Source organism: Rhyacophila brunnea, unplaced genomic scaffold, assembly GCF_057557595.1.
Source record: "Rhyacophila brunnea isolate RB1 unplaced genomic scaffold, BYU_Rbru_1.0 scaffold_3, whole genome shotgun sequence".
NCBI lineage: Eukaryota > Metazoa > Arthropoda > Insecta > Trichoptera > Rhyacophilidae > Rhyacophila > Rhyacophila brunnea.
The window spans coordinates 28,786,811-28,799,696 of record NW_028232965.1 but is presented as its reverse complement, the minus strand read 5'-3'; the positions used below and the strand labels follow the sequence as shown (position 1 = coordinate 28,799,696).

At 33.2% G+C, this 12,886-nt stretch overlaps 1 protein-coding gene across 6 annotated transcripts in view; it reads left to right on the top strand.

Annotated features, from left to right (window-relative positions):
- Positions 1–7,735, top strand: part of LOC147068188 (uncharacterized) — a 109,465-nt gene extending 101,730 nt beyond the window's left edge. For 2 of the 6 annotated variants that reach the window (XM_085953304.1, XM_085953302.1), the window contains 7 exons: positions 282–359; positions 1,983–2,105; positions 2,223–2,369; positions 2,495–2,593; positions 2,729–2,800; positions 4,821–4,886; positions 5,198–7,735. In XM_085953304.1, coding sequence (XP_085809430.1) covers positions 282–359; positions 1,983–2,105; positions 2,223–2,369; positions 2,495–2,593; positions 2,729–2,800; positions 4,821–4,886; positions 5,198–7,086 — 2,474 coding nt within the window. In that variant the 3' untranslated portion in view covers positions 7,087–7,735. The remainder of the gene's footprint in view (positions 1–281; positions 360–1,982; positions 2,106–2,222; positions 2,370–2,494; positions 2,594–2,728; positions 2,801–4,820; positions 4,887–5,197) is intronic. The other 4 variants (XM_085953303.1, XM_085953306.1, XM_085953305.1 and 1 more) reach the window with 4 other exon arrangements.
- The last annotated feature ends 5,151 nt before the right edge of the window (positions 7,736–12,886 follow it).

Here is a 12,886-nt window from a genome sequence, read left to right as displayed (position 1 = left end):
ATAGCAGAGGTTATCAGCTTAACATTTGTTTTACGAGAATCGGCTGTCAGCCTATTTTCTCAACTCATTTGATGCATGCTCTGGATCCATAATATTAAACAAGACAACATGTTTCTTTAAGCCAGCAGTGGGATTCGAACCCACGTCTCACAGTGTTGGAGGCGGAGTTCCGCTATCTATGAAATCTACCACATTGGTATCTTATAAACTTTCATAAATAAGCAATTGAACTTAAGAAATTTTTAAAATAAATATTACTATGTTCACCATCGACGTTTTAGGAGGAGCATACCCTAATCGTCCCGTAGGACCTGGATCATCAGGGTTACCAGGACGACCAGGTCATCCTGGAACTCCAGGTATTATTTTTAATACGTTTATTACTACTTCTTTTTCTTCTTCAATCTTACAACAGAAATGAAATATTGTTTTTATTATCTTTTAAAGAAGATATAGTTACATACCGTCGTATAACTAAGCGGATGGTATAATAATATGTTCATGTGCATGTATACAAACGGAGTTAAAACTTAATTTTATATTACCTGTGTAAAAGAACATAATTTTAAGTGATCGTATGTTTGAAGACAATCTAGTAGGTATTCCATTGATCTGTTTTATTAAAAAAGTTTACGGAAAAACTCGAGTTACCTACCTTTCAAAAGTATTCTTTATTACAAAGAGATGCAACTTTACGTAGATATATTTAATAAAAAATATCGTGTTTGGTTTCTCGAAAGAAAACCACCGCAAGCATAACATTCTTCATAAAATAAATAATCATATTAAAATGTTATCGACTCACCAAAAACCCCGAGACTTCGTTGAATATTTTTTAGGCATCTACGGTTATAATAAAGTATTGCCATAAATATGCTGTGTATCTGAACTATTTATTACGTAATTCTGAAAAAAATATTTAATATTTTGAACATTCGTAATGATAATTTTATCTTAGTCATCCATAATTATGTAAATTATATAATTTAATTTAATTATTTATTGTTGTATCGCCGCAGTGATTCCGAACCTTTTTGACAGAACCATTGGACCATCGCTTACTATTTTTTTCACATAATATTGTGTATAAATAATATATCCCACCACGTACATAGTGTCGTAGCCGTATTCCCCCCCTTAATTTGCGCCATATTAAAATGTAACACCTCTAAGCATCTCATTACCCGACTGCCTGTATCGAAAATATTTTACTTGATTAATTAATTATGTAGGTAACTAACACCATTTAAAAAAAACATTAATTTTATCACCTACGTTACGAATACATGATTTATATTAACACACATACACACTTTCACATTGTCAAAAACTAATGAGCATTCAAAAAAAATTCAATACATCATTGCTTTCCTGTAATTTAACGTTGGCGCGCAATTTTTAAAGCGTCGACAGAATTAAAAGGATTGTAAGTAGGTATTGATAATATTCAATACTGACATCTGATAATTTTTATTTATTCCTGGTTGCTACAAAAATTTCCCTCCCAAGTAAAATTCTTGCTATTTTAATAATAACTATGACCCAATATATAACCACGCTAAAATTTCCAAATACTGTATTGTTTTAGAATATGCCACGTTAAGCCATTTGTTTAGGTACCTACTCCGTTACCAAAAACGTTTCAAGTTGTACTTTTTTTGCTTCTCACGGAACCCCGATACAGCTCACGGAACCCTGATAGGAATCACTGTGTAAGAATTCTGATAGTAAACAATAGTATTATTATCACTACTCCAATACGTACCTACTATTATTTAGGTACATATTAAAGAAACATCATAACAAGTGTTTTAATTATTATATTAAATATAAATATATTATTATAGTTGTATGTTTTTAAGAATCATTGATTTGACTGAATTAAAACAACATTTAAATATTTTTCTAAGCAGTTATATATTATTAAGTACTAGTTTAAGAAAAAATATTGATATATATTATATAATATATCTTTCAACCAGGAGGACCACAAGGACCAGAAACGGTAACACATTATCCAGGACAATTGGGAGGAATACCAGGTCAACCAGGACAGCCAGGCAGACCAGGTGCTCCAGGAACTCCTGGTGCACCAGGAGGGCCAGGTTATTATTATATAAAATAGATCATGATTCTATGCACCATATTTGTATGCTCGTATACAACATAAAGTTGCTCAGAAATGAGAGTGACAATATATTTTTTTATGTTTTATAAATTAGGTGGACCTGGAGGACCTCAAGGACCTGGTGGATTGTACCCTGAAACAGATAACTCTGGATACCCTGGAACTCCGGGAGCCCCTGGTACTCCAGGGATTCCAGGTATACCAGGAAGACCAGGATCACCCGCAATCGATGGAACTCCAGGTAGTCATATTTCATAGCTTGTTCGTAAATTTTAAAATAATTTCAATTAGGTAGCTTATAATTATATTATAAAATACTGATTCATCTTATTCTTCATCTTAATCGATAATATTTCATAAATTAAGGATCACCTGGAACCCCGGGAACTCTCGGAACACAAGGAACACCAGGTAGTCCAGGCAAACCAGGTACCCCAGGAAGACCAGGATACCCCGGAACACCAGGTATTTCTTTTCATTTCCGTACGGTTAATAATCACTTAAATATAATAATCAAATACAATGCAACATAATAATTTGAAAACGTGAAACACGTTAAATATAACTGAAAAATTTACGAAATAATTACATGAAACGCAGGATCGCCCGGCACACCAGGGGCTCCAGGAAACCCCGGAACACCAGGTATACCTGGAAATCCAGGCTACCCAGGTACGTCAGTAGCCGTGATGCTTGTCTGCAAATACACTCTTCCTCATAATAGTATTAATTATTACTTTTAACAGAGTATTGGACAGCATACCTTCGTAATATATAGTAGTATGTTTTATTATAACGTTTTATAATATAAAATCTATAAAATTATTATCTACTGATATTTCTTAATTTTACCTACTAAATGACAATAGTAGTTAATTAAAACTTAATTAATAATGAATGCCAATTTACTAATTTAAGTAGTACCTACGTATTTTAACAGAGGTTCTTTGGATTCCATACTATATGACGTACCTACCTACTTATGTTTATTTATAAGTGCACTACACGTACTATATAATATAAACTATATAAATTATACATATATATGTATTATATAATAATGATATTTCGTAGATTACTAACACAAGTAAGTATTTTAGTTATATCACTAAATAGAATGATTAAACTCATATTAATTTATAGTGCCAAATGTAAATGTAGTTAAATATTGAATATGCATTTATATAAGTAATAATACCTAATACTAACTTTCATTTATTTTTCCAAAAGTAAATAAATATATTTACTTGTATAATAACATTTTGCAACATCCATTCAAACTATTTAGACTTTAATTTAGTTTTATACATCTTAGTAATAGGTAGTCAAATTAATTCTAGTAAAAAAAATATAATGGTATAATTGCATTTTATATCTTACTAATAAGCTAGCTTAGCTAGATATTTTTTGAAATATTTTAAACGCATTTGTGAAAAAAATGAGATAAATATAATTCATAATATTTAATAGGTACCCAGTATTAAACATCGGCCACTTTCCAGTATTAGGAACCACTTCGTTCGGAAAAAATCAAAATAATGTGTTACAATAATTTCTAATTATTTATCGAAATGTTTCATATATAAACAATAGACCGTCCAATAAGAAAGTATTTTTGAGTTATTTCAGGAAATCTGCAGACGATAAATTCCTGTCCATTTCCCATAACAGAGCGATAGATTTCGGTTCATCTAGTCATCTAGTAGCAATCGTTTTATAAACTCTATGCTAGATCAGTATTTCTCAACCGCTAGTCCGCAGAATTTCCTGAATCTGCCGGTCCGCAAATAGTTTAAAATTTCAATCAAATTGTCATTATATATAAATAAATACGTAGGGTATACAATTAATATTATTATTATATGTTGTCTAGTTATAAAAATAAAATAAGTAAATGCTTTTTCAAAAAGGCTGGCTCTTTGGGATAGTCGGATGCAAAAGGAAATGTGTCCACTTTTGCTGCTGCTGACGTCAACCGAAAAGTCATTTTAAATATAATAATTAAACATTTAAATACCCAACTTTAATCACTTATACGCTATTAGAATCCTCTTAAAGGCAAACTATGGATTAATATTCTCTTTATGAGCACTTCATACTCGAGAAAAGGTAAACCTCATCGAGTTGTCTCCTGATGCCACTCTGGTATTCAAACATAAATTAATAATATAAACACTGTCTCAGTTTCGGATATCACTAGAAGAATATTCATCTCTAAGTCACAACGTCATTACATTTTTATCCAAATTTTCGACTACTTATTCATGTGAGAAGATTTTTTCGGACATGTCAATAATAATAATAAAACAGAGAAATTGAATGCAGCATAAAATCTTTATAAATAAAAAAAATATTTCTACGTTAGCGGTCCGCGAAATGTTTTTCCTGTTTTCATCGGCCACGTATGTAAAGGGTTGGGGAAGACTGCATCCAGCAGCTAGATGACACTGGCTACATGTCCAGGAAATCAAGTATCCAATATTGGAAACCCATTCCATATTTGTCACAGTTCCCCTATTATACGTAAAGCAATAATTAATCTGATTTGTAGTGGTCGTAGGATAGATGATATCATATCAATTAGGTAATTAAATTACATTTGCATAGTCTGTAAATAACTATGGGTATTATAAACATGTATCATGTAAACCCATTCCATTTCCAATGATTTTCATTATTGTAATCTCTACAGGAGGATTTGTGCCGCCTGGTGGAAGTAATGGACCAAACGGGCCAGGAGGCACTGGAGGGCAACCGGGTAATAAATGAGGGAGACTATGTTTATTAATATTTTTTTAATATCTATAAATATCCGATCCATATGAAAATATTTAAAACTTTTAGAAATGGGTAGGAAATCAATATTTTGTAAAAATTAACAAAATTATTACCCAATTCCCATAATTTAATAATAATTATCTGACGCCATATCTTTAAGTAGGTACATAATTTTATTTGATTAAGTGTTATTATCGTTCTCACGTATTATTGATTGATGTATGTTTTACATGGATACATCGATACCAGAGCACAATGATATATATTTATTACAATGTATTTTTTTCGTAGGTAAACCTACACCACCAGAGTCAGGAAATCAAATAACGACAGGACCCGGTCAACCAGGAACACCAGGACGGCCCGGTCAGCCTGGTACACCAGGACAGCCAGGCCCAGGTGGATTCCCAACTCAACCAACTGGACCTAGCCAACCGGGACAACCTGGAATTCCAGGAAGACCTGGACAACCCGGTTCACCAGGATATCCAACCCCAGGTGGATTCCCAAGTCAGCCATCTGGACCCGGTCAACCAGGAACACCAGGACGGCCCGGTCAACCTGGAACACCAGGACAGCCAGGCCCAGGTGGATTCCCAAGTCAGCCAACTGGACCTAGCCAACCGGGACAACCTGGAATTCCAGGAAGACCTGGACAACCCGGTTCACCAGGATATCCAACCCCAGGTGGATTCCCAAGTCAGCCATCTGGACCCGGTCAACCAGGAACACCAGGACGGCCCGGTCAACCTGGAACACCAGGACAGCCAGGCCCAGGTGGATTCCCAAGTCAGCCAACTGGACCTAGCCAACCGGGACAACCTGGAATTCCAGGAAGACCTGGACAACCTGGTACACCAGGATATCCAAGCCCAGGTGGATTCCCAAGTCAGCCATCTGGACCCGGTCAACCAGGAACACCAGGACGGCCCGGTCAACCTGGAACACCAGGACAGCCAGGCCCCGGGGGATTCCCAAGTCAGCCAACTGGACCTAGCCAACCTGGACAACCTGGAATTCCAGGAAGACCTGGACAACCCGGTACACCAGGATATCCAAGCCCAGGTGGATTCCCAAGTCAGCCATCTGGACCCGGTCAACCAGGAACACCAGGACGGCCCGGTCAGCCTGGTACACCAGGACAGCCAGGCCCGGGTGGATTCCCAACTCAACCAACTGGACCTAGCCAACCGGGACAACCTGGAATTCCAGGAAGACCTGGACAACCTGGTACACCAGGATATCCAAGCCCAGGTGGATTCCCAAGTCAGCCATCTGGACCTGGTCAACCAGGAACACCAGGGCGGCCCGGTCAACCTGGTACACCAGGACAGCCAGGCCCCGGTGGATTCCCAAGTCAGCCAACTGGACCTAGCCAACCTGGACAACCTGGAATTCCAGGAAGACCTGGACAACCCGGTACACCAGGACAACCAGGCCCAGGTGGATTCCCAAGTCAGCCATCTGGACCTGGTCAACCAGGAACCCCAGGAATGCCTGGGCAACCAGGCACACCAGGACAACCAGGGCAACCTACTCCACCTGGAAAACCAGATGAGTTTGAATATCCCACTAATGTCGGAGAATTAGGACAACCTGGTTATCCGGGAGGTTATCCAGGGCCATACCCAGGTGGTGAAGCAATTGGTGTTCATCCTCCATCTCAAAGACCACCCGTGTCTGGTTATCCAGGAACAAATTACCCGACGGCGCCTATTTATGTGATCCCATACCCCTTACCCATCGTTCCCAGTCCTGGTTCTTGCCCATGCTACTTAGTTCAAAATAATGACACTTCCACAACCACACCGGCTCCACCGACTACGATAGCGCCTGTTCAACAGTATCCACCTAACTATATGCCACCGTATGGTGTAATTGGATATATTCCGGTTATATTTTTCCCATATTGTCCGGGAAATAGCACAACAGGAGAAATGGTTCAACCAATGTTCCCAACTGCTATGACTGTACCATACCCGTGTAGCCAATGCAATCAAGGCATCCAAAATCCAACTAATTTCTTAAAATCGTTTGCTGGACTGCCAAACTTCTATGGACCGAATAGCTTCCAACAAGTTTTATCGCAAGCAAACATTGATCCTCAAAACACTGAAATTCGCTCACCACACAGAAAAAATATAAGGATACGAAAAGTAAAAATGGTTACAAATGAATAAATTATTACACTATATAGGGTTTTAAAACTAATCTGAATTTCAATCTACATTTTGAAATTTTTTTTTTGTCTTAATGTTATTTGAAATTCATGACTATTTGGATTTGTTCGATTTGAAATATTTGACTCGAGCTTATCCGATCGAGAGATTTTGATACTCACATGATTGAAGATTTTTTTTTATTTCAAAAATTAATTGTATAGTTTATAAAAAAATAGAATACCTACGGGATTTGCAATTAAATCAGCTCACTCAATGTGCGTAAACAACTATTACAACTAACTGAAAACATATTTATTGAAAAGTTGTATGAATAATTTTAATGAAAGCGAAATATTTCATTACCTATTTTATAAATAATAATATATTATCTACCTAATTCTGTAAAAAATATTATTTCTTGTATAAATTGTGTTCTTTCACTGCCATTTTACTATTAAATACTCATTTGCGTTCAATATAATTTGTTTATATTGTTTTATTGGTCATTTTTAAAGCCATATTATAGATAATTAACATTTTTGTAATTTATTTATTTTCGATTAAAAACATATTGTTTTGTAAACAAATGTGTAACATGACGTGAATAAATCCAGTCGAAGTCGAACTGCTAAATTATTTTATAAATGATTTTGATTTATGGAAATAAATTATTAATAATAAAAAAAGTCTTTAATTATTTACTTATATTTTTGCCAAAAAATCTACTTGCACACATTTCATGAATAATTAACTAATTATCGTTGAAGTTATTTATATAAAATATTATACACTCTTCATATAACCTATTACAAAATAAAATGTGGCACTAGTAATGCTGTTATAATAATGTTTATTATGTCAATAATCAATTATCTAACGAGATTTTTATGTAAATGGTTTGATAACTATTTATAAGAAAATATGTAATGAAAAAGGTTAAAATAGAAATATTACTTGTATAATCGACAACCACCATAAATTATCATAACATCTAAAAACTAAAAATTACTCAAAAAACACGATTATTGATAATAGTATCACTAATATCGATGGGTTATTGCACAGATTTACATTCATGTAGATTGTAGACCAGGGCTCGAAATGGACCGGAGCGCACCAGCGCACCGTTTTGGTTCGTGAGATCGGTAAAATTATTGCTGTCTCGTGGAAAAAATAATTTGAAGGTCTGAGTGGCTATATTATGACAAAAAATTATAACACACTTATTTTATTATTATTTTTATTTTATTATTTAAAACACACTTTTTTTTATAAAATACTTACACATAAAAGTTGATACCCATGTAACTATCTTCAGAAAATTGTCGAGCGCTCCGGTTCGTAAATTTTTCCATTTCGAGCGCTGTTGTAGACAGTCAAATACGAAATGTGTTCATTTTGCAATCGACTTTATTCGATTAGAATCTTTAAAAATACGATATTCTCAAAACATACAACATCTGTGCACTAATCCATCAATATAATCAATATACCTACAATGCCTCATGTACGTCAATGATAAAGTATCGTGATTACTATAACATGTTAAAAAATAAGGATAATATGGAATAATAATATTATTTATTGGGGGCCGTTCATATAATATAACGTCACAATATAGGGGGTCAGAGAAAATGTAGCGTCACAAAGTAAACAAAAAATATTAAAGGATCCCAAAAATGTGACGTAATATAGAAAGAGGGGTAAAAGGTTATGTGACGAAATGTAACAATGGGGAAGGGGTTATTAAAAATAGCCAAAATCGTGTGACTTCGTAATTATGTGAACGGCCCCTTATCAGAACAAAGGTGGTACTCTATGTCTTATTTTTATTGAGTTTCAGTTCCATACTGGTGGAACAAGGTGTATTATACCATGGATTCAAATCTATTTTTTTTATTAGTGACCTCTATCGATAAATCTTCTGACAAATTATTGCGTTAATGATTTATGGTAATAGATGTCGTTGTTTCAGATAACTAAAAAGTCACTTTGTATTACAGACAGATAAATATTATTATTAAATAATATATATATTAACACTTTATACTTATTGATTAATTCGAAGACAATTTTGTATGATAAATTATAAAAAAAAATATACAATTTAATATTATTTTATGGTGTGAGAAGAGAAAATATATTTTATGGATCATCAAAAGTATTAGAATATTTAAACGGAATATTAAATTTAAAAAAAGGAACAAATCATGAGAAAAGGCGATTTACTATGTTTACTGAATGAAAATGCATTTCAAATGAAGTTTTTTCAGAGGAGATTTTATGAATCATTTGAGAATAAAAATAATATACATCAGTAGTTTGAGTATACATACCTACTTAATAATGGATTTATTCCAATATTTAAAAAAAAAAACGTCGAGAACAGCAGACTCACCCGATCTCCACCCGATCAACTAGTCAAACTAGTGGATATTTTTAGGGCGCCGTGAAAAAATATTAAAACACTTAAAGTATAAGAATAAATGAAGAACACATATTGACATCGTTTTGGGCAGAATCGGACCAGACTATGCAAATCTTCATCAAACGACGGGTAAAATGCTTCACACAATATAGTTTTAAAATAGTGCATACATTTTCTATTCATTTAGAATAACGTGGGTGCGTGTTGTTCTATTCTAACAATTTGTATTGTGACCTCAATACCCTGAGGCGTGTTTTATGCCATGCTGAGCGCAAATAGTACAAAATACCACCAAGCGCTTAGGCGAGTGATTCCCAAACAAGAATTCACAAAAACTCAAACTTGAGAACTTTTTTTATAATCGAGTAAAAACATAATTTTAGGATTTCGAAAGTATAGCTTGACCACATTTACGTCAAAAAGAGGTTAACTAAATGAAAAAATAAATAGGTAGGCTGTTTATATTTACACAACATTATTTCAAAATATATCTCTCATATTAATACAATAGTACCAATAATAGATACCTATAATGTTTTTTTAATCAATATACCAGATGAAAGGTAAAAATTTTTGTTATTTTTTACCCCTATCAAGCTTAAAGTACCTTACAGATCGTCCGTTTTGGTAAGGGCATCATTATAGTATATAGTTAGCCAGACCAAAAAGGTGGTTTGATTCCAAACGGCCTGACGTGGTCAATAATTATTGGTGTATACTTCCTGAACAGAACGTATGGATCCAAGCCTCATATTTATTATTAAACACAAAAATGGAATCGTGCTAGCAATAGCATTAAATTAAATGAAAAATGTAGAAACAATGGCTAATCAAAAGAAAAACATACCTACCTATTAAGTATCCACGTTAATAAATGGTCCCTCTGCCATGTTATCTCAATGTTGTACAATCTACCAACCAAATTAACCCGAACGTTCACCCAAATCAGATGCATGGAGAACATAATAATATTATATTATGTCTCATGCGGGCTCCACAAAAAGTTGAGAATCTCTGGTTCCAGCGTACTGTAGCAGCATAGTACACTATCGTCTATGAGGGAACGGTGAATTGTAAGCCAATTCATATGAATGAATCAACATGATACTATTTTAAATATTACAATACATATTTGTATATAAGTAACTATTCTTTATACCAATATATTATTATAAAGAGTACCAATGAGAACTGATTTTATAAAATAGTCAACTAAATATTTAAAAACTATTTTATCACGATTCTCCATATATTTAATAGAAGCCATGTATGATATAAAAGTATGATGAAATCTGATTACTACCCGACTGAAAAACTACCCTTATGTATATGAAAACTAAAAAAAACAGAAAGTGTCTCATTCAAGAAAAAACGTTGGGTATAATTACGACCTCAGAATAAACTAAATCAATAATACGGTACATTTTAAATGTAAAACAAAGAAAACCGATCATAAACACATGACCGCCATTCATAAGTGAGGATTTTTCTTTTGCTCGTTGTTTCAGTGGCGACTAAATACAATATGAGATAAAGGTTTTTATACCCAAGTCAAAATTTAACATACATTGTATATTATGGTAATCGATCATGAGGACTCGATATGCAAAAGTGTCAGATCGACAGCACCACTACCGAAAATAATATTTTTGATAGAACGTTGTGAAATACAAGTTTTAATCACATCATAATCCATAAAAACTCTACGAATAATTAATTTCCCAGTAGCATATAAAAATAATTCCCCAAAAATATTTTATATGCCAATGGTTTCCAAACTGTTTAATCTCGCTGTGTCTTTGTTTCTCTAGATTTCTTCACGTCACTCTAACTAAATAATATAAATTAGTCAGATAGGCGAGCTCACAGTTTTTCATGCAGTTTGTTAACTCTTGGAATCAAATTAGATAAACTCAGGCAAAGTCCCGTCATCCTATAATATTTTTATCCTAGAATTTTATGTATTTTACCTACTTCTAGTTGAGTATTTCGCTACTTTAAACGGGTACAAGTATGTATGTAAAGTTTTTTTTATAATTTCAGTAAGTACCTATACTCATACATATTACATTAGTGTCTTATCATTGCAGATGAAAATAGGTCGATTCCACGGAATCTATTCTGAAAAGTTGTAGTACCTATTTGCAATAATTAATTAATATGTTATTCCAAAGAAATGCATGATCTAATAGTTGAACTGCACGTTACCTACCCTCGTTTATTTCAGAACTTGAATACATAATATAATTTCCATAAAAATATATTTGAAACCAGTTGTTAAGGTGAGATATGTGCTTGTTCAAAAACAATTTCGATTTTATATCATGAGTAGAAAAAAGCATTCGAAGTTATAAATTGTTATTACGATTATTTGGAAATCATACTACTTGCGGCATCCCAGGAAGCCGCAGCACACAGTTTGAATACCACCTGTGTATGCTCAAGTGCTGAAAATAACGAAAATGTTTTATAATTTAATATGGAACTGGAGAAATATACAAACGTGTTCGAACCTGTGTATAAAAGCTAGATTTTATACAAAAAACAATCCCTACCAATTATTAGGTAAGTCCCTACACGTTATAAGAGAAAAGAGTTAGATGGAGTCATCAAACTCATTTCTTTCATCAAACTTTGTTCTTTTTTAAACAAAAATAAATATAGGTAGGTACCCCATTAATTAGCTTATTAATAAATAGACCAGTAGTGATTGTGAATCCATACTATTATGTCTTGTTTATTTAAAAAAAAAATACCTGACAATATCACATGTGTATCAAAGAGTTGAGGATTATTTTTATTGATATTTTGTCTTTAATACAGTTTTTAAACAAAATACTTTGTCAATAATTGTTGCTATTATGTACATAAATATAACGAATTTGTAGTGAATAATCATTGCTCATCTCTCAGTGATGATAATGATATTACTATTATATTCCCTACACAATAGAGTCTACGAAATAGTATGCCTTTGTAGATTATAATATTTGTTAATGATTGTCAGAAAGAGACATAGTAATATAATAAGTATACCATTAACAATATAATATAATATTATGTGTGTAAGTATAAATTGAAAAGGAAAATCATTAAATGGAAAGGAAATGTGGAAAAACATAATATAGGTAGGTACTTAATTAAATTTATACTGATTAAATTAAAAGTAGCCTTCATATTAATCAATAATATATTTTACGATGTTAGTGTATTGATTTCACTTCAAAAGACTTATTCAATAAATAAATACACGTCTCAAAACAAATATTTAGCTTGTTCGAAGATATTAAGTGACTTATTTTTTCTAAGAAAACTGGTTTTCTTTTGTTGACAAATTATAACATTTTTTCACCATCTTTATTTACCATTCGCATACCAATACTAATTTAA